This window comes from Leuciscus leuciscus, assembly GCF_965113295.1.
Source record: "Leuciscus leuciscus genome assembly, chromosome: 12".
Taxonomy (NCBI): domain Eukaryota; kingdom Metazoa; phylum Chordata; class Actinopteri; order Cypriniformes; family Leuciscidae; genus Leuciscus; species Leuciscus leuciscus.
The window spans coordinates 4,165,988-4,188,628 of record NC_138736.1 but is presented as its reverse complement, the minus strand read 5'-3'; the positions used below and the strand labels follow the sequence as shown (position 1 = coordinate 4,188,628).

At 36.3% G+C, this 22,641-nt stretch overlaps 2 protein-coding genes across 2 annotated transcripts; one reads left to right on the top strand and one right to left on the bottom strand.

Annotated features, from left to right (window-relative positions):
* Positions 1-272: 272 nt before the first annotated feature.
* On the bottom strand, positions 273-6,473 carry ppt1 (palmitoyl-protein thioesterase 1 (ceroid-lipofuscinosis, neuronal 1, infantile)). The gene is made up of 10 exons (XM_082185979.1): positions 6,330-6,473; positions 5,984-6,112; positions 4,450-4,559; positions 4,237-4,364; positions 4,094-4,164; positions 2,325-2,427; positions 1,807-1,897; positions 1,625-1,723; positions 1,476-1,547; positions 273-603 (listed from the first exon to the last, which is right to left on the bottom strand). The coding sequence occupies exons 2-10, from the start codon at positions 6,096-6,098 to the stop codon at positions 481-483; spliced, it is 912 nt and encodes a 303-aa protein (XP_082042105.1). The 5' UTR covers positions 6,099-6,112; positions 6,330-6,473; the 3' UTR covers positions 273-480.
* A 94-nt stretch (positions 6,474-6,567) lies between these two features.
* LOC309510916 (sialin) lies at positions 6,568-22,389 on the top strand. The gene is made up of 11 exons (XM_082185910.1): positions 6,568-6,733; positions 8,366-8,530; positions 9,645-9,862; positions 12,514-12,747; positions 13,666-13,840; positions 14,414-14,532; positions 14,951-15,112; positions 15,768-15,900; positions 20,010-20,157; positions 20,399-20,489; positions 20,584-22,389. The coding sequence occupies exons 2-11, from the start codon at positions 8,434-8,436 to the stop codon at positions 20,728-20,730; spliced, it is 1,524 nt and encodes a 507-aa protein (XP_082042036.1). The 5' UTR covers positions 6,568-6,733; positions 8,366-8,433; the 3' UTR covers positions 20,731-22,389.
* Positions 22,390-22,641: the final 252 nt, after the last annotated feature.

The following is a 22,641-nucleotide window of genomic DNA, read 5'->3' as shown; positions in this document are numbered from 1 at the left end:
AACCAATGTATGTAGTTTAAAAAAACAATCTTACTGACCAGGAAGCGTATGTTTTATAAAGTAATATTCAGCAAGGATGCTTTACATTAATCAAATGTAAACAAAACAGTTTGCTAATGTCGATGTTCTTACCTAACAAAGCACTTAAACACGTGTCCTGTTTTATCCAATCAGAAACTTTTCAGAGCAGCTCAACAAGCCTCAAGCTGGTAATGTAAGTGGTACACCACCCTTTATGTGATTAGTTGTAAATAAATACATGGGCCACTGGGTTCGTAAGATTCAATGTTTTATTGTGTGAGAAAAATTAATTGAAAAATAGTACACGATTAGAAGCAAAAAATAATCGATATTAAAAACCAGTCAAATAAAAATCAGATCAGTGCAACAAGACAAGACAGGCGGCATAGTGTAAGACTGACAGTGGACTAAGTGTGCATTATTAACTCTCTCATCGGGAATGAAAGCGTGTCACTGTGTTTAGCGAATGTAGGGAAGTAGATGCTCATTAAACCACTCTCGGGTGAACTGTAGGTGATCTCCATCACTGGCGAGGAACACAAGCTTTCCTGCAGAATCCATCTCTTTCAACCCCAGGCGATCCTGACGATACAAAATAACGGTAGATAAATCACTATATATACACACACACACACACTTAATATGGGAAAATGTTCAATTGGTGCACCGTGCTTTCGGAACGGGATTCATGAAGCTTCGAAACCTTTACGAATCATTTGTTTCGAACTAATGATTCGTAGCGCGCAGAGTCACATGATTTCAAATCGGGGCGTTGATCCCTGTTCTTTTAAATTTTATTTATTTCTTATTTTATTTTTATATATCGTAATATTTAATAGCGTTTTAGTCTCTTATTGGACTGATTAATCAAGCTCTACATAAAACAAGCCTTACAATGTAATAAAATAACATATACAGACACTTCGTATTCACTGGTATTAGATGACTTGTTAATTGCATTTAGTAGATTAAACTTTCAATAATAAATTTGTAATTGGTTTGTAAAAGGTGTTTTTTATGCATGTCTAGCATTGTCGTTGCATTTACACTGTTTTGACCAGCAGAGGTCACCAGTGCGGCGTTTTGAGCGCTTACAAACAGTGATTCATTTTGCGAGGCAGTTGATTCAATTGAATCAAAGTTTTCAAAGCTTCGTTTCTCCCATCACTAGGTTCAATTGAACAGGAAATATTTTTTCCCCATAGTATCATCAAAGTTATAAATAAATAGCAATATTATGCAGGATATAAAGTATAAAAAAAAAAAACAGTGATTCATTTTACGAAGCAGTTGATTCAATTGAATCAACGTTTTCAAAGCTTCGTTTCTCCCATCACTAGGTTCAATTGAACAGGAAATGTGGTAACAGTATCATCAAAGTAATAAATAAATAGCAATATTATGCAGGATATAAAGTATTAAAAAAATTAAAGACAAAAGACAAGCATGTTTACCTCTGTATATATTGCACTTTCTTGCAGCGTTTCCAGCTCTTTACCTTGACCAGCTTTATAGAAACCAAACCACTAATAATGGAAATTCAGTTAGTAAGAGATTTTAATTCAATAATAAAAGAGAGATTTAAAATAAACTATTGACATACCTCAGAATCCACAGGATCGACCATAGTGTCCTGTAGGAACTTAACCATGACAAACTTATTCAGGGACATGAGATTCTTCTTGTAGGTCTCGTTCACCACCTGACAGAAATATCAATCATTTACACCACACAGGCAAATATATCTATTTTATAGTAATTTTTTACCCTTATCCTCAGACTTACCCGCTCCTGATTAATGTCAGCAAGGAAGAGACTGTACTTTTTATACAAGTCATCATTGAGGGGATCGTGCCAGTACTGAGCCTGCACCAAGCTAACATAAAATCACAATCAATATGCTTGACTAGACAATCACACACAAAAAATGCAAGTGTAAATAGCAACAAAACATATTTTCTTTACACTAAGAGCAAACACTAGTTAGATGATATTTGTACTAAGTGCAAATAGTGGCAGATCCTATTTGCATCTCAGTGTATACTAGTATATTATAAAACAAAAACAGTATGCAGTAACAACATATTCAGTGTATATGATCATATCGACTGCAATCGTAAAAAGCTGGATTTCTTTTGTAATTTTGTCTGGCTCAACCAGACATTGGTTGGCGGAGTTCATGTAAATAGCCTCGGACAACAATGCGGCATATTTGCACTTGGTGTAAATAGAAGCTCCGAAACAATAATCAGTTTAGAGTAACATGAAATGGTCTGTTGAGAAGCCCATAACCAAGCACGCACTGTTTTTGAATCGCATCAGTGTAGGCTCCTGAGTTCAGCTTCTTACGAATCCAGTCACAGATATGAGAGCTTTCACCAGGACAATGAGGAAGACCAAATACCCCTGTGATTTACAGAAAAGAGGAAGAGAGAACCACATGTCAGACCAAAACAGGATTTAAAAAACAGCTGTTTGACTCACTTGAACTTTATATTCATCAAAAAATACTGAAAGATGTTTCACGGTTTCCACAAAAATATGAAGCAGCCCAACGGTTTTCAACATTGATATTTCTTGAGCAGCAAATCATCATATTAGCATGATTTCTGAAGGATCATGTGACACTGAAGACTGTAGTAATGATGCTGAAAACTCAGCTTTGATCACAGGAATAAATTACAGTTGACAATATATTCAAATAGAACAACATTAATTTTAAACCGCAATAATTTTACAATATTACTATTTTTTTTTACTATTAAATGAATGCATTGGTGAGCATAAGAGACTTGCAAAAACATCTTACTGACCCCCAACATTTTAAACAGTAGTGTGTATAATTTTAAATGTTGTAATAGATTGTGACTGCAAATATTATAAAATTATATTCCATGAAACTTTATTCCTACTCCATTATTTAAAACGGTTGCATATCTTGAAACAGCATAATCAAAACAAGGTAGTATGGAAGCTCATTTCCGCCACAGAATAAAACATTTTAAAAGATAATTGCAACTTTTTATCTCACAATTGCGAGTTTACATCTCGCAATTCTGACTTTATTTCTCAGATTTGCGAGATATAAAGTCAGAATTGCGTGAAATAAAGTTAGAATTGCGAGATATAAAGTCGCAATTGCATCTTATAAAGTCAGAATTCTGACTTTTTTTCTCACAATTGCGACTTTATATCACGCAATTCTGACTTTATATCACGCAATTCTGACTTTATTTCACGCAATTATGACTTTATATTTTGCAATTCTGACTTTATATCACGCAATTCTGACTTTATTTCAAGCAATTCTGACTTTATTTCAAGCAATTCTGACTTTATATCTCGCAATTATGACTTTATTTCACGCAATTATGACTTTATATTTTGCAATTCTGACTTTATATCTCGCAATTCTGACTTTATTTCACGCAATTATGACTTTATAACACATAATTGCGAGTTTATATCTTGCAATTCTGACATCTTTTCTCAGAATTGTGAGATATAAACTCACAATTGTGAGATATAAAGTCAAATTCTAAGGAAAAAAAAGACAGACTTTTTTTTAAAACCTCAGAATAGTTTATATCTCACAATTCTGACTTTATAACACGCAATTGCGACTTTTTATCATGCAATTCTGACTTTATATCTCCCAAATGCATATGATAAAGTCAGAATTGCGAGATATAAACATGCAATTCTGAGAAAAAAAGTCCGAATTTCAAGTATATTTCTCGCAATTGCGAGTTTATATCTCATAATTCTGACTTTATATCACACAATTTTGACTTAATAACACACAATTGCGACTTTATATCACGTAATTCTGACTTTATAACCTGCAAATGCGACTTTATATCACGTAATTCTGAGATATAAAGTCTGAATTGTGAGATGTAAACTCGCAATTGTGAGGAAAAAAAGTCAGAATTGTGAGATTAAAAAGTCGCAATTACCTTTTTTATTTTTCACTCTGTGGCGGAAACAAGCTTCCATAAGGTAGTTATGCCACATTGTTCCTGTAAACTCCTAACCACTTTTAGGAAGTAAGTGTTGTTTGTCACATTACCTTGATGCTGCCCACCGACCGAGATCAGGTTCTTCATCGGGGGATCAGGACAGCGCTGAGCAACTGCTCGCCTTACGAAAGACAGACACGATTACACTTCCGATAACCCTTTGAATGAATATATTTGTATAATAACCACTCACAGAAACTGTGACCCTTGGGAGAAGCCCATTGCATTGTAGCCTCCCTTCAGTTTAGGGTCCCGGGACAGCTGATCACAAACCAAAGACACCTGCTCATTGACATCCATGAAGAAGCCATTTTCAGTGTCCTGTGAAACAACGAAACAAAATCAGACACTTTTATTCGAAACAACTTCGGCAATGACAGGAATGGCGGGTGTCGACCTGCTTTACCTGTAGAACAGACTTGCCGATCATCAGGGAAAGCACATAAATTCCTGGGACTTCCTCTTCCACCATCTTCTTCATTGCACCCATGCTCAGGGGATTACAACAACTGTCTCCTGCAAATCACAGTGATAATTAGCAATTATCTAGTTATCTTTATAGTAAACGCAGTAGGTCATTTCACACAAAAAATGCCTTTTCCATAGATCATGACACTAATGGGCATTTATTAGAATAACAAATATCTTATTCTCACGAGGATTTATTAGAATGCAGTAAAAAAAAAAAAAAAAATATTTTAATATTAATTTAAAATAGATATTTTCTGTAAATTGTCATTTATTCCTGTGATCAAAGCTGAATTTTCAGCATCATTACTCCAGTCTTCAGTGTCACATGATCCTTCACAAATCATTCTAATATGCTGATTTGATGCTCAAGAAACATTTATATAAACATTATTATTATTATTATCAATGTTGAAAACTGTTGTGCTGCTTCATCTTTTAGGGGAAACTGTGATACATTTTTTCAGGATTATTTGATGAATAGAAAGTTGAAAATAATTTATTTGAAATAGAAGTCTCATTATAAATGGAGATATAAATACAAAATGATTAGTGCTGTCAAATCGATTAATCACATCTAACATAAAAGTTTGTATATATAATAATAATAAATTTTATTTATATTGCACTTTTCTCAAACGCAAAGCGATAATATGTGTGTGATACATACAGTATATATATTACACACATATTATATATTTACCTTTTATGTTAGATCCGATTCATTGATTTGACAGCACTAAAAATAATATATTCTGTTTTCATATGTATATATAAATTGCATATCTCAAAAAGTTGGTGTCAGTTTTTAGTTGCTAAGTCAGAGTACTTTTTGTGGAGTGACACTGTACATTACCCTGGTGATTCCCGTAATTCAATGGCATATGGGTAGCAATATTCAATTTGTAATGTAATATGCAAAATGACAATGCAATATTTACAATGACAATGCATTTCTGTATTTAAATTTACATTTTCCATTACATTTGTGCAACATTGGTGGTAAAAATAAATTACTTTTGCCATTTCATACACTAGTTTTAATATGGAAATATGCGGGACATTTAATGAAAATGCAATCACAAGTGTCTTAACTGTGAGTGTAAATGCAATTAAGAAAAATAACATTTAAATGGTAATTTTGGCTTGAACATGTTAAACAGATCTAATCATTTCTTTAATACATTTTAATTTTGCAACTTATAAAGTGTTCAAATATGTATTCAATTTACATATTAAAACTAGGCTAGTATATGAAATGGCAAATGTAAATTATATAATTGATTTTTCATTTTAATTTTGCACCAAAAGTTGCATAAATGTAATGGAAAATGTACATTTAAATACAGAAATGCATTGTCATTTTGCATTGTCACATTTCAAATTGAAAATTGCTACCAATATGCTTCCATAATTATGAACCAGCAGGTTTGATTGATCGTGATGTGATATGATGATGTGATGTGTCTCACCCATGCCGTGCCACATGACCAGAGGAACAGAGGCATTAGATCCGCACGATGAGCCGCACAGCAGCAACACACACACAGACACACCGATGAGGCGAAGCTCCATAGAGAACCTCATTCTTCAGTCTCAGTCTGAAGATTCAACACATTTACATTCTTTAACAGAACACGCTTACAGGAAGGGAAAGCACTAAACAAGGAAGTGAATATCTCGATATCGTTTCGTTTCTTTAATATGTGCGAATATACATCCGGAAGCCTCGATTTTGCCAAGCTAGGAATGGGTACCTTATATGAATTTCGTTAATAAATGCTTAAAAACGACCAGTTTAAGCCACTGTGTACTTACTGTGATTACTTTCTGTTCCTCAATCACATGACAGACGAAAACACCGCTCACTTCCAACTAAGGCTGTTATTGGAAGGATATTAGATTTATATACCATAGCGTTAAACCTGTCCATAGAAACAAACACAGTCAGTCGATCCAGAGCGTTTATGTAATGATGTTTTCCAGGAAAAAGGAAGTCTCGAGATCACGTGATCAATACTTGAGACAAAAACAGATGTGAGTTTCTCAACACTTCACCACACCAGTCAGCATTCATGTTTCCCGGTATTTTAAACATTTAGTACTTATAGAAAAAAACAACGGTTTTGTAAGGTTATGGAGGGGCCGTAAACGAACCGTCTTCTTCATAAGCATCCAGCGACTGTCCAGAATCTTAAATTTGTTTGGGAAACATGTTAATGGTAAGTATAAATAAAAAGTGCGCTATATGTCATTGGATACTTTGTATTTGTATAAATAGCGTAACATATAAATGCATACACAATTAATATATATGTATATGTGTGTATAAGTCATAAGTCATCATATGTGTCATGTTTTTACATTTAGCTGATGTTTTTTCCCCCACATTTTCTTATTTATGTTGAGTCAAGTAAAGAGGAGGCAAATAAATGCCACCTGAATCACTGATGCTATGGATGGACATAGAGATGTTGGATGTTGTGGCTGATGTTTATTCACAACATGTCAGCTGATCTATTCTATCAACCTTTGTGCTGGTCATATGTTATGCTCAGATGCTGTCATGTGCTCAAGTTCTACACTAGAGATTATGGGAGTTTAAACCTATATGATATGATATTTTATAGTTTCTATAGTGCTTGCACAATTTGCTACATAAGGTTTGGGCTTCACAATAGTGAGTATTTCTCTTTTTTAAAGCAAAAACTATTAAAATACTATTAGACCTTTTAAATGAAGAGCTTCCTGATTAATTTGGGCAATAGTATTTAATGACATGAAAATCACAAAGATTGAAAGGGGAATGTTGAGATGTTTACATATGTGTAATATAACATATGACCTGAATTGCAATAAATAATATTAAAGACTATAGAACAGATCTGGAGAGAAAAAAAAAAGGATGAAACAAAAAAAGCAATGCTAAAGATTTAATAGTATTTGAAAGGAATCAATGAACCCAAAAGGTCACGAATGAAGAACGTCGTCATAGAATTCGTCTGAAAGAATCAAAGAAAACTGAGACAGACACATTTGCATAATGAATGATGACAGGAAGATTAAAAAATGTATATTGATCATGATGGATGGTCCAACAGAAAAGGAAGAGCCCACAGTGAATGGACTGATGATGATATCAAACACTAATGTGGAGCATTAGACAGAAATATATGGAATTGTTTTATTTTAATATTTTTTCCTGAAGAAAGACAGACATAAATAGTGATGAAAGCCAAAATATTAAGTGTAATGAATGAATATTGACTGAGTAAAAAATGACTTTAGAAAGATGGCAGCATCTTTATTTTATGATCTCCATTTCTCTGGGATTGAACCATTTAGGGTCTTTAAAATGAAGATGCCAAAAGAAATGTGTGTTAAGTACCAGAATCTAAAAGGATATTAAGATATCTTTAATACTTCTTGAGTTTTATATACTTTATTAATACTTTATATACTTTATTTAGCCTATTAATACTTAAAATTTGGGGCAACAAACAATAAGTGCTTTTTCCCCATTTCTGAACCTTCACCATTGGCATATAATGCCAACAGAGCTCGCTAAAGTCAACAGATTTAACTAATAAACCTACCAATCTCGGTGTAGAAATAAAATTATGATTCTTACATCTTTCTAAAGTCATTTTTACCCAGCCGTAATTTGGCTCCAAATATCAGGTGAAAATTGCCATTTTGACCCCCTCGACAAAAGAGTGAATTAATCAGAAAATATACATCCATAACATTTAATCATTTGTCTTTCTTCTTCATTTATGTATTTCTTTTTCCAGAACCGATGACCTCTGGTTGAGTTAACACGGCATGACCCAAATGTCTTGTTTTTGTTTCAGGATTTGTGGATGTCATACTTCAACTAGCTCAAGTTTAGCTCAAAACTTCCACCTTAGCCGCTGCGATCATGGCGCTAAACCACGGCTACTCCATTAACTCGAGCGCAGACGACCAGGACAGTGACACTGCGCCACTTTTAGAACGAGACGTGGTGAAAACCACAGGTTAGTCTGCGATTTGATCTTTTGCAGTTCGTTAAAAATCCGCATGAAAAGTTGTGGTGTGTTTTTTAATGAGCTGCATAGGTCTTGTCACACAAATACTACTGTAGTGTGGGGTCAGTAAGATTTTTAATGCTTTTCAAAGAAGTCTCTTATGCTCACTGAGGCTGCATTTATCTGATCCAAAATACAGTAATATTGTGAAATATTATTACAAGTTAAAATAGCTGTTTTCTATTTTATCTATTTTCAAATGTAATTTATTCCTATTTTCATTCGCCGTTGTTTTATCCATGTTGAAAACAGTTTTTGTTTATTTTTTGTATTCTTGATCAATTTAACGCGTCCTTGCTTAATAAAAGTATTATTTTTAGTGCTGTCAAATCGATTAATTGCGACTGACTGCATCTAACATAAAAGTTTGTGTTTATTTTATATATGTGTGTATATATTATTATATATAATATATTTGTGTGTTTTTTTATATATATATATATATATATGAAAACAAACTTTTATGTTATATGTGATTGAATCGATTTTACAGCACTAATTATTTTTATATATATATATATATATTAGGGCTGTCAAAAGATTAATCGCATCCAAAATAAAAGTTTGTGTTTACATAATATATGTGTGTGTACTGTGTATAATTATTTTGTATATATAAATACACACACATGCATGTATATATTTAAGAAATATTTGCATACATATACTGTATATATATTTCTATATAATTTATATTATATGTAAATATAATTTTTTTCTATATAAATTACACATTTTTCTTAAATATATACAAGCATGTGTGTGTATTTATATATACAAATTTAATTATACACAGTACACACACATATATTATTTAAACACAAACTTTTATTTTGGATGCGATTAATCTTTTGACAGCCCTAATATATATATATGAAAACAAACTTTTATGTTATATGTGATTTAATCGATTTTACAGCACTAATTATTTTCTTTCAAAAAGAAAAAAAAAAACTGACCCCAAACTTATGAAAAGTAGTGTACAAAGTGACTATAATCTTTATAAATATTTTTAAAATCTATAATTATTTGACATTTCAGAATGTGTTTGTATGTGTGACAGTGCCTCCCAAATGCTGCTCAGTGCGATGCAATCTGGCTGCTATGATGTTCTTTGGCTTTGCTGTGGTTTATGGTCTGCGTGTAAATCTCAGTGTTGCCATGGTTGCTATGGTAAATGGAACCAATGACCAGCCGTCATCCAATAGCAATGAATCAAACGAGTGTCCAGGACCCTCCCATACACTTGACAACAACAGCCAAAGCTCAGAACAGCCAGGGGTAAGAATACACCGCACGCTGCTTTTCATGCCCAGAACCTGGCAGGTCTCCACATATGTCATGGATTCGTTCTTATACACTAACCGTTCAAAAGTTTGGGGTCAGTAAGATCCTTCCCTCGGGCCATTTTGATTCAAGTTTTGTGGTTGAAATTTAAAAAAGTAACAAATCCTTCCCTCGCGGGTCAATTTGACCCCCTTAGGAATGAATGGAATGCGAGGAATTCTTCAGTACACAGAGAAAAACCTAAAAAATTCTCAAAATTCTAACTAAAAATGCTAAAACTTCACCAATGATTTTATATGTATCTGGATGCATACTGAAGCTAACTGACTTTAGGACCCAGCGGAACAGCTCATTTGCTCCAGATACAGCTATAAGGCCATCTAGTGGCAAGACTCATGAAATATCATGTTATATTATTATTATGGTAACACTTTACAATAAGGTTACATAAGGTTACAATAAACAATAAGGTTACAATAAACCTAATAAAAATAAGGTTGTAACAATAAGGTTACAATAATAACATTAACTAAATAATGAACTGCACTTATACAACATTTGTAAATCTTTGTTAATGTTGATTTCAACATTTACTAATACTTTATTAAAATCTTTTTAACATTAGTTAATGCACTGTGAACTAACATGAACAAACAATGAACAGCTTTATTTTTATTAATTAACATTAACAAAGATTAACAAAAACAGTAATAAATGTATTGCTCATTGTTAGTTCATGTTAGTTAATACATTAACTAATGTTTAATAAAGGAACCTTATTGTAAAGTGTTACCATTATTATTTTCAACAAGAGGTCGGCAAAGACACCCAATGTAAGATATTTTGAGCTGAATTAAAAGGGTTGTACATGAAATTTTGAGTTATTTTGAATTTACATTGAAAATCTAGTAATTTAACCTTGTTAACTGTCACGGGCCCACCGGTGGGCCCAAATCCATTACATATTTAAAACAGTAATATCCTATACTAAACCTAAACTAATCTTGACAAACCATATATCATTTGAAAGCTTACAATCTCTAGTTTTCATATTTGGTGACTGATTTTCAAAATAAATTACAGAGGAGCCGTAATTTATCAATTTGCAACAAGAATATTTTCATATTCCTAAGGCGTGTTCAGACCTTTATTTTGAAATAGCAATGAACATGAAAAATCATGAAAGAATGGTAGAAACCTGTTTGTTTTCATGCCAAGAGTTCAAAAGATAGCATCCATTCAATTATTTTAGAAAAAAGGGTCTGAAAATGTTTCAAATATGAAGAAAAAAATTATATATTCACCATTTGTGATGTGGCAGTGAGCTATAGCGCACAAACATGTTCTTTTTATTGTTGAATTCATATCAAAATCTGCCAAACTTCCCATATTACTTCTGAATAGAATGTCTACTTCATAAATTGCATGAAAATTGTGGAAATAATGGTTCAGATCACTCAAACCACATATGGAAATGGAGGCGCCCTTATATGGGCAGTAATGGAGTCTGGTTGTCACCTAGTGAAAAAGTTTGGTACTGCGCCCAAACAAAATCTTACTGAAAGCTCATTTTTTGAGATATCAACCTAAATTTTGAAACACAACTTGTTCAGATTTTTTACTTTGATTTTTTTGCAGTTTTAGAGTCACCCAGGTTTTAAAAATATATATTTCATATAAAATATGAATAATTAATTTTTTTACATTGTACATTTCCATAAACTCAAACTTCTATAACTTTTTTTCTGTTTCACTTTCTTAATTTATTTCACTTCTACAAAAATCTGCCAAATGTCTTCTTTAAAACAAGACCAATTGTACGTCTATACTCCAAAGCATTCTTTAATTACAACCATTTAAGTTTGAAATGTGCATTTTCATGTCTACTCGAAAAAAGGGGGGTGACAGTTAACAGGTTAAAGGTAAATACAATGAAAAATAATGAAAAATCTCCTAAACAAATTGCATTAAAAATAGAAAAAAATGTATCAAAATTAAATGAAATAAGGTTTCTGGACAAAAAAAAAAAAAAAAAGTATAATTGAATGGCCACGGGTCATTTTGACCCGTGAGAGAAGGATTTGTTGCAAAGTGCGAGGGAAGGATAAGATGTTTTTGAATATGTATTTTAATCCTGTTAAGCCATAGCTGAATTTTCAGCATCATTACTCCAGTAATGAAGTCATTCTAATATGCTTATTTTCTGCTTAAGAAACATTTCTGATTATTATCAGTGTTGAAAAGATTCTTTGATGAATGGGACGTTCAAAAGAACAGCATTTATTTGAAATAGAAATCTTTTAGAACATTATAAATGTCTTTACTGTCACTTTTGATCAGTTTAATGCTTCCTTGGCTTGCAGAATAAAAGTATTAATGTGATAGTTCACCCAAAATTTTTTAATTTTGCGATCACTTAGTGGTTCCAAACCTGTATGAGTTTCTTTCTTCTGTTGAACACATAAGAAGATATTTTAAAGAATTTAAACAACTTGAGGGTGAGTAATTTTTGGGTGAACTATCATTTTAATGTCTTTTAATAACCACAACAAAAATCTTACTCACCCCAAACTTTTGACCTGTAGAGTATATACAAATGTTTGGGTTCTTGTCATATTTCTCTCTCTTTAATTTTCTTTCCCAAGATTCCAAGATACCCATGGAGTCCCGAAACACAGGGGATGCTGCTTGGTGCGTTCTTCTTCGGATACCTGTTCACTCAGATCCCGGGTGGATACCTGTCGGGTCGTTTCGGAGGAAGCCTCTTCCTCGGTGGTGGTGTTCTCGGGACGGCCGTCCTCACTCTCCTCACTCCTCTGTCAGCTCAGCTCGGGGACAAGTGGCTGTTCGCCCTGCGTGCGCTCGAGGGATTCGGGGAGGTTAGTAACACTTTGCAATAAGGTTCATTAATGCATTAACTAACATGAACTAACAATGATCAATACATGTGTTACTGTATTAGTTAAAGGGGTACTTCACCGATTAGCATTAAGCTTTGTATCTGTAGAAACCCGGTAGTATTTTCGAGTGACCGTGCTTCCCTCCCTCATGTCCCCCTGAGACGAGAGATTTCTGTATTGTGCGTCTGGAAAAAAACCTCAGATGACACAAAAATGGTAATTTAGCATCATCTGAGGCTTTCTTGTCCAGAGGCGAGAGACTACAGCCAGTAGGAGGAGCTCGTTCCGCATGTGTTCAACCCGCCCATAGGGGGATCTCACGATTAAACGGCGTCTTTTCAGTTTCGAGTCGACTAGTAGCCTAGTTGTATAATTTCTCCCGATACTGCCCTCTGTAACTGGTAGGCGTGGCTTGGGCGTGTCCTCGTAGGGCAGCGAAGCAAGTGCATTCTGGGAGTTGTTGTCTTTCATCCACATGAGCCAAAAATACATTTTCTGGCTTTTCTCAGTCTAGTAGGCACCAACTTCTAAAATAATTTCACATTTCTACTACATAAATGACCCAATTTAAATACACATTCATCTTTCCAGCGGTGAAATATCCCTTTAATCTTTGTTAATGTTAATGTTAGTTAAATAAAAATACAGCTGTTCATTGTCTGTTCATGTTAGTTCACAGTGCATTAACTAATGTTAACCAACATGATTTTAATAATGGATTAGTAAATGTTGAAATTAATATTAAGTAAGATTAATAAATGCTGTAGAAGTATTGCTCATTCTTAGTTCATGTTAACTAATGTTAGAACCTTATTGTAAAGTGTTACCCATGATTCAAATGGAGAGTGTGTAAAATATGCATCTGTATTTGAGTGTGTGTGGTGTTCTTGTGTGTAGGGCGTGACGTTTCCTGCTATGATGGCGATGTGGTCGCGCTGGGCTCCTCCGTTAGAGAGGTCTCGTCTCATGACGCTCTCCGGTGCGGGATCGAGCTTCGGTGCATTCGTGGCTCTTCCTCTCACTGGCCTCATCTGCCATAATCTGGGATGGCCGGCAGTCTTCTACTCCTGTGGTGAGGGAGACAAACACTTTCGGTCAATAAGATTTAGAAATATAAATTAATACAAGGATGCATTAAATTGACAATAAAGACATTTATTATGTTACAAAAGATTTATATTTCAAATAAATCCTGTGCGTTTGAATTTTCTATTCATTTAAGAATGATGAGATTTTTTTTTTTTTTGGTTTCTGAAAAAATATCAATTTTCAACGTTAATAATCAGAAATATTTCTTGAGCAGCATATCATATTATTATTAAGATTTCTGAAGGATCATGTGACACTGAAGACTGGAGTAATGATGCTGAAAATTCAGCTTTGATCACAGCAATAAATTACATGTTAAAATTAATTAAATTAGAAAAGTTATTTTATATTGTAATAATATTTTACAATATTAGTGTTTTTACTGTATTTTTGGTGAGCATTTAACATTTAAAAAAATAAATCTTACCAGCCCCAAACATTTGAACAGCATCTAGTTGCTTGCTCTTGTCTTCATATTTTTAACATCATGCATAATGTAATATAAAATCATATCTTATATCAAACATGTATGTATTAAAGTGTTTTTAACCACCAGGTGGTGTAGGGTGTCTTTGGGCACTGATTTGGTTTCTCTTGGTATCGGATGAACCCCGAACTCACCCAAGAATTACTGACAGAGAGAAAGATTACATAATTACCTCAATCGGTTCACAGGTATGATCTACTTTTGATGATGCATAAAGTTTGGTCTCCTTCTTTATATAAAAAAAAAAAAACCGAGCATAATGATATGTAAATTTGCGTATCACTTTATTTTACAGTGTCCTTGTTACATATTTTACATGTACTTATCATAGCAATAACAGTAAATTATGCATAATTACATGCAACTTACCCTCAACTAAATCCTACCCTAACCCTATAGAAAGTACATGTAGTTAATTAATAATTCTCAGTACTTAAATATATATTTACACTGTAACAATGACACCTTAAAATAAAGTGTAACCTAAATTTGTTATTGTGTTTAGAACTAATCATCAAATAACATGAATTTCCAACATCATAATTAATCTGTGGTTTAGATCTACAGGCATTTATGATGCTGATCTGATATTTTCTCTGTTTTTAGGGGGTGCCTCATGGTTGGTCAGTGCCTTTAGTATCTATGGTGTTCTCTGTGCCTCTTTGGGCCATAATCATCTCACAGATGTGCTCCAACTGGGCTTATTACACTCTCCTCACCTCACTTCCTACCTACATGGACACTGTGCTCCACTTTAATTTGCAACAGGTGAGGCAATCGGTAAATTTCGATTGAACCAGTCTGGGGCCGGTTTCACAAAGATAGACTTTGACTATGGCTTAGATATAGTAGATAGTCAGACTTCAGATAGACATCAAAATCAGACCGTTGCACAAAGCGCTTAAGACTCTGACTATCTTAAGTAGGACTACACTGCAATGCATTCTGGGTAAAATAAGACACTTTTCAAAACAAAAACCATGGCGGATCGAGTAAGCGCATTCAACCGCTCATTGCAGTTTACCCCAGTGGAAAATATGTGTTTGTTGGAGGAGTATAACAGTATAACAGTGACCAGGACATTTTACTTGGGAAATTTAGCGGAGAATGTAGTAACAAGAAGAAATGTTTAAATTATGAGCCATTTTCCCTTTTCTTTTGGCTGTTTGTAATGTAACTGATTGTTACTGCTGGTTGCCAAGGTAACACAGTCTTAGACCTAAGTTAGCCTGGGGTAAGGTGTCTAATTTTTTTGGTCTAAATTAAGTCAGTCTTTATTTTTGTGAAACAGTCTTAACTTGCATTAGACTAGTCCATGAGCAAATCTTAGACTTGTCTAACACTATAGACCGGTCTAAAATAGCTTTGTGAAACCGGCCCCTGGTTTCTGTACTGCGTCTCACTCTGTCTTGTCATCATTCAGAACTCGTTCCTCTCTGCTCTGCCGTATCTGTTTGGCTGGCTGTTCTCGGTGGGCTCAGGTGTGCTGGCAGACGATCTGCTGGAGAGGGAGCTCCTGAGTGTCACCGCCATACGCAAAATATTCACTTTCATTGGTATGTGATTTGAATGGAAGCCACGGAATAAAACTATATTACAGAGCTGTGCACACGACGTGCAGACAAGAAATTTATATCGTGGCCGTGAATTAAGAATTCGTTCTCTCGTTTTAGTAATTATAGTAAATATATTTAGTAAATCTGTAATAATAGGTCCACTGGAGGCAAGTTGAAAGTGAGAACCCAAGTGTAGTTTATTTGAACAAAAAATAAAACAAGAAACAAAACCATGGCGTGGCATGAAAACAAACCAAATCATGAGCATAAACTTACACAGCAGCAGACTACAGGAAACAATACTTGACAAAGACACATGGCAAACATGAGGGCTTAAATACACACAAGACTAATGACTAGACAAGGGACACCTGTGAACAATGATCAAACAATTAACCAATAACAAGACATGGCAGGATCACATGACAAACAGGGAATCACTTGACAGACATGGAAACAAGACAAGAACAAAACCAGACCAAAACCGTGACAGAATCCCCCCCTCTAAGGGCGTCTCCCGACGCCCAGCAAAACATAGAGTCCAGGTGGGTGGTGGAGCGGAGGCGGTCTTGGGGGAGGGATGGTGGGCCAGGGTGGACCAGACAGCTCAGGTGGCCAGGGTGGACCAGACAGCTCAGGTGGCCAGGGTGGACCAGACAGCTCAGGTGGCCAGGGTGGACCAGACAGCTCAGGTGGCCAGGGTGGACCAGACAGCTCAGGTGGCCATGGCGGCGCGGCCTCTATGGTCCTTTCAAGGACCCTACTGCCCCCCCCCCCCAAAATTTTCTTGGGGATCGTTATGGGGTTATGGGCTGGAACAGACAACGGTTCAAGAACAGAAATGACGTGAAAAGTCTCAGCAGTCGTGACGTGAACAGGCTCTGGTTCGGCAGACGTGACGTGAAGCTCAGGCTCTGCAGACGTGACGTGAAGCTCAGGCTCGGCAGACGTGACGTGAAGCTCAGGCTCGGCAGACGTGACGTGAAGCTCAGGCTCTGCAGACGTGACGTGAAGCTCAGGCTCTGCAGACGTGACGTGAAGCTCAGGCTCTGCAGACGTGACGTGAAGCTCAGGCTCTGGCTCGGCAGACGTGACGTGAAGCTCAGGCTCTGGCTCGGCAGACGTGACGTGACGTGAAGCTCAGGCTCTGCAGACGTGACGTGAAGCTCAGGCTCGGCAGACGTGACGTGAAGCTCAGGCTCTGGCTCGGCAGACGTGACGTGAAGCTCAGGCTCTGGCTCGGCAGACGTGACGTGAAGCTCAGGCTCTGGCTCGGCAGACGTGACGTGAACTTCAAATGTGTGCACAGACCACACACACCATATGGCTGTGGCCATAATTGTTAGTGTAGCCATAACTGAGGGCTCAGGTTCAGGTGTGGCGGCGGCCATCTTGTCAGGAGACACAGGCTCGGTGGCGGCCATCTTTTCAGGAGACACAGGCTCGGCTGCGGCCATCTTGTCAGGAGACACAGGCTCGGCGGCGGCCATCTTGTCAGGAGACACAGGCTCGGCGGCGGCCATCTTGTCAGGAGACACCGGCTCGGCGGCGGCCATCTTGTCAGGAGACACCGGCTCGGCGGCCGACGTGGCGTGAACAGACTCGGACTTGGCAGGCGTGACGTGAAGAGACCCAGACATGACAGACATGACGTGAACAGACTCGGACTTGGCAGGCGTGACGTGAAGAGACCCAGACATGACAGACATGACGTGAAGAGACCCAGACATGACAGACATGACGTGAAGAGATTCAGGCTTGGCAGACATGACGTGAAGAGTTTCAGGCTTGGCAGACATGACGTGAAGAGGCTCAGGCTTGGCAGACATGACGTGAAGAGGCTCAGGCTTGGCAGACATGACGTGAAGAGGCTCAGGCTTGGCAGACATGACGTGAAGAGGCTCAGGCTTGGCAGGCATGACGTGAAGAGGCTCAGGCTTGGCAGGCATGACGTGAAGTGGCTCAGGCTTGGCAGGCATGACGTGAAGTGGCTCAGGCTTGGCAGGCATGACGTGAAGTGGCTCAGGCTTGGGCAGGCATGACGTGAAGTGGCTCAGGCTTGGCAGGCATGACGTGAAGTGGCTCAGGCTTGGCAGGCATGACGTGAAGTGGCTCAGGCTTGGCAGGCATGACGTGAAGTGGCTCAGGCTTGGCAGGCATGACGTGAAGTGGCTCAGGCTTGGCAGGCATGACGTGAAGTGGCTCAGGCTTGGCAGGCATGACGTGAAGTGGCTCAGGCTTGGCAGGCATGACGTGAAGTGGCTCAGGCTTGGCAGGCATGACGTGAAGTGGCTCAGGCTTGGCAGGCATGACGTGAAGTGGCTCAGGCTTGGCAGGCATGACGTGAAGTGGCTCAGGCTTGGCAGGCATGACGTGAAGTGGCTCAGGCTTGGCAGGCATGACGTGAAGTGGCTCAGGCTTGGCAGGCATGACGTGAAGTGGCTCAGGCTTGGCAGGCATGACGTGAAGTGGCTCAGGCTTGGCAGATACTGTGGGTTTGTGGGGCTTCTCCTCAAAACCCACAGTAAATGAGGAACCGCTCAATAATAGGGCATAGTCCATGTATTGTGCCAGAGACCAATGAATTTTTCCCCCAGGTAGCTGGGAGCAAACAGGCTCATTCAAACCTACCCTAAAAATGTCTTTGAGAGCCACATCATTAAAGTCCACCAGGTGAGAGAGTTCACAAAACTCGGCAACATAATCCTCAATGGTGAGGTTGTCTTGGCGAAGAGAAAGGAGGGCAACAACTGCTGGGTTCATGGTAAACGGTCAAGTATTCTGTAATAATAGGTCCACTGGAGGCAAGTTGAAAGTGAGAACCCAAGTGCAGTTTATTTGAACTAAAATAAAACATGAAACAAAACCATGGCGTGGCATGAAAACAAAAACCAAATCATGAGCATAAACTTACACAGCAGCAGACTACAGGAAACAATACTTGACAAAGACACATGGCAAACATGAGGGCTTAAATACACACAAGACTAATGACTAGACAAGGGACACCTGTGAACAATGATCAAACAATTAACCAATAACAAGACATGGCAGGATCACATGACAAACAGGGAATCACATGACAGACATGGAAACAAGACAAGAACAAAACCAGACCAAAACCGTGACAAAAACATGCTGACGTATTAGTAAGTCGTGGGAAAGAATTGTTAATTTGTGGCCATGATATACTTTGTTTTTCGTGTGTGGGGATCCATACAAAATAAAAAAGATAATTGCAACTTTATTATCTCACAATTCTGACTTAATTTCTCGCAATTCCAAGTTTATATCTCACAATTCTGACTTTTTTCTCCTAATTTTGAGTTTATATCACAATTTTGAGTAAAAATTTCAGAATTGTGAGATGCAAACTCGCAATTAAGAAAGGTAATTTTGCCTTTTTTTGTCACAATTCTGACTTTTTCTCACAATTGTAATTTATATCTCACAATTCTGACTTTATAACGCAATTCTGAGGAAAATAAATTCAAAATCTTCTCAGAATTGTCTCACAATTTTGACTTTTTTCTTGTAATTTTAGGTTTATATCTCAATTCTGAGAAAAAAAATCTGTTTCTCTTTATTTTTCTCAGTTCTGACTTTATTTCTCAAAATTGTGAGATATAAACCTAAAATTGCAAGAAAAAAGTACAAATTGTGAGACGTAAACTCGTAGTTAAAGAACGGATTTGTGTCTTTTTACCTCACAATTCTGACCTTTGTTCTCGCAATTGCGAGTTTATCACAATTCTGTCTTTATTTCTCTCAATTATGATTTCATTTCTCAGAATTGCGAGTTTGCAGTTCGCACTTTATAACTAGCTATTCCAAGTTTATATCTCACAATTCTGTTGCAATTGTGAGTTTACATTTCTTAATTTCTCAGAATTGTTAGACATCGACTCGTAACTGTGAGAAAAATCTCAGATAAATAGTCAGAATTCTGTGGACGGACAATATGGGACGTTTTTTTGTCACACATTTTAATGAATATTTATTGTGACCGAGTGTAAAAGGGGGACAGATACATATATGTTACTGTCAGTTCAATTGTAATGCAGCTTATAGACAATTTAATTGATATTTTTGTGTCTTGTGTCCCATAGGTCTGTTTCTTCCCGCTGTTTTCCTGCTGGCGGTGGGCTTCTCGGGCTGTAGCGGTGTGATGGCCGTGACCTTTCTGACCATGTCCAGTGCGTTTGGGGGTTTCAGTGCTGCTGGGGTCTTCCTTAACCAGATTGATATTGCTCCACGGTACAAAAACTAAACTGCTTGACTGGCTGAACAAAGCTGTTCAGTCGTAATGTAGATTTGTAGGCTATAAGTTCTGTCTGGAATTTAATTTACTATTGGTTTTTGAAGAATTTTGAAGAAAAAGAGTCAAATCAAGTCTTGATTTGTTATGCTATGCTAAATCTAACATGCATCAGACAGTCTATCAATTAAGTACATCTTCCACTTTTGTTGCACCAGTTAAATATCTATATTTTCTCAGGTACGCGGGAATGCTTCTCGGAATCACAAACACTTTTGGGACCATCCCTGGTGTTCTTGCACCAATTGTTGTGGGTTACTTGACCAAAGATGTAAGCTGTCCTTTTAATATGCATTATATATCTGCAGTTTGAAGTCATTTTGATATGTTTTTTGATGCATTCTCCCTTTCTTTGCCCCGAACAGCACTCAGTTACAGGATGGAAGCATGTGTTCTGGTTGTCAGCCGGAGTGAGCGCCTTCGGAGCCATCTTTTACGTCATCTTTGGCACTGGAAAGATTCAGAGTTGGGCAAGGACAGATGAGGAATCAGACACAGATACACACAGTTAAACATTCCAGTTGACCAATTCAGAGGGATATTAGGACTGACTTATTTAGGTTTTATCCTATATTCAACACATATGTTACTAGTCAAAAGTTTGGACGCACTTCACTTTGTTTTTCATGATCTTAAAAAACGCACATTGGTAACACTTTATTTTAGTCTCAATGTTATATATATAATTATTATATATAAATTATATATAACAATGATTTAGAGTTAATTGCATGTAATTAAGCACAATTTATAGTTATTACAATAGCAACTGTATGTAATATATATATATATATATATATATATATATATTACATACAGTTACTATTGTAATAACTATAAATTGTGCTTAATTACATGCAACTAACTCTAAATCATACCTAACCCTATTGTAAGTAAATGTAGTTAATATTACTCAGTACTTAAATGCATAATTAGTGTAACAAAGACACCTTAAAATAAAGTAACCAAAAATTGTTACTTTAAATGCTTAGACAAATATAAAATGTGCCTACTACTACCAATTCTTTTAAATGAACCAGATAGTATTTTATTTTTTTTGATCACTACATAATTTCCACACTTTGAATACTATTATTTATTTAAAAAACGGAAATGTCTGTCCAAACTTTTGACTCTGATATGAATTATATTTCACTCAGGGTTTTTAAGGGAAAATCGGAAGTGCCTTAACAACAAGTGCTGTTTATTATTCTGGCGATATTTTATATGGAATTGAACGGAATAATCCCGTTTCATAATTCTATTACTTTTGATATCTTATAAATAAGTGTAATATGTGTTACATTGGTGAAAAAGAACAAATTTAGAGGATTCAACCATATTTTATTCCATTTGAAAATACTTATTAATAAGCACTTTAATGCATCAATAATGAAAATACTTGAATCTTTTTGGTACCAGTGCTTTTCAGGTCATTTTAATCTTGCTAATGAAGTAACTGGACTCTATTAATTGTGCCAGTTCAGTTCTGGCTGCCATCTTAACATTTTCATGAAAACCATGATGGTCTTTCCGTTTTACTGACAGATACTGTTAGTAATAGTCCAGACGGAAATTATTGTTTCATTATTGTTTGAAACTTGCCTTTTTCAAAAGTTTAAATGTTTAATGAGTTAAGTTTCACTTAATGTTTATTTTAAGCACTCAATGTGTCTCTGTTTGAGTCACAATGGCAACGACATGGATATATCAATGCTTAAAATTTCCAAGTATTTTTTAAATTTTTTTAATCATAACTATTTCTGTACAATAAATGCAATGCAATGTTTACAGTGCAGATTTAGAGTCATGTTCCATATGCTTTGTCAGCACTAGTTTGTTATCTACAAGTGAACAGATCACTAATCAACCATTTGCATTCCTATGTGCAATTACAGAGTAAATAGCCTTGCATAATTCTAATTGCTACAGTGACATATGATAAGATATATGATATATGAGCCAACAGAGCCAACCACACTCTAATTAAAGGGATAGTTCAGCCAAAATGATGTTATCATTTGCTCACCCTCATGTTGTTTCAAACCTGAATGAGTTTCTTTCTTCAGTTGAACCTAAAAGTCTGTCTTGTTACTAACATTCTTTAAAATATTACCTTTTGTGTTCGACCGAAGAAAGACACTCATACAGGTTTGGAACAACTTGAATTTTATTTTTTTTGTGTGAACTATCCCTTTAACTGACGCTGTGCGGTGGCGGCCAGCAGGTGGCGCATCACATCGGTGATAAATGGCTAGATTATAAGAATGTCGCAAGATTTTACAGCAGATAGTACTGTTATATGTATTTTTAAAATGTGTAGGCCAATAACTAAAACGGTTAATGGGTAACATTACCAGATATAGGCACAATGACACTGCCTCCGCGATTTACGTTACATCAGCACTGTTGAGAAAACGACC

Coding starts and splice junctions, on each gene's coding strand:
- LOC309510916 (XM_082185910.1), top strand. CDS start 8,434: ATGGCGCTAAACCACGGCTACTCCATTAACTCGAGCGCAGACGACCAG. Junction 8,531..9,644: donor AGACGTGGTGAAAACCACAG/GTTAGTCTGCGA, acceptor TATGTGTGACAG/TGCCTCCCAAATGCTGCTCA. Junction 9,863..12,513: donor AAAGCTCAGAACAGCCAGGG/GTAAGAATACAC, acceptor TTCTTTCCCAAG/ATTCCAAGATACCCATGGAG.
- ppt1 (XM_082185979.1), bottom strand. CDS start 6,098: ATGAGGTTCTCTATGGAGCTTCGCCTCATCGGTGTGTCTGTGTGTGTG. Junction 2,428..4,093: donor GGTCGGTGGGCAGCATCAAG/GTAATGTGACAA, acceptor TGTAAATCACAG/GGGTATTTGGTCTTCCTCAT. Junction 604..1,475: donor AAAGTGCAATATATACAGAG/GTAAACATGCTT, acceptor TTGTATCGTCAG/GATCGCCTGGGGTTGAAAGA.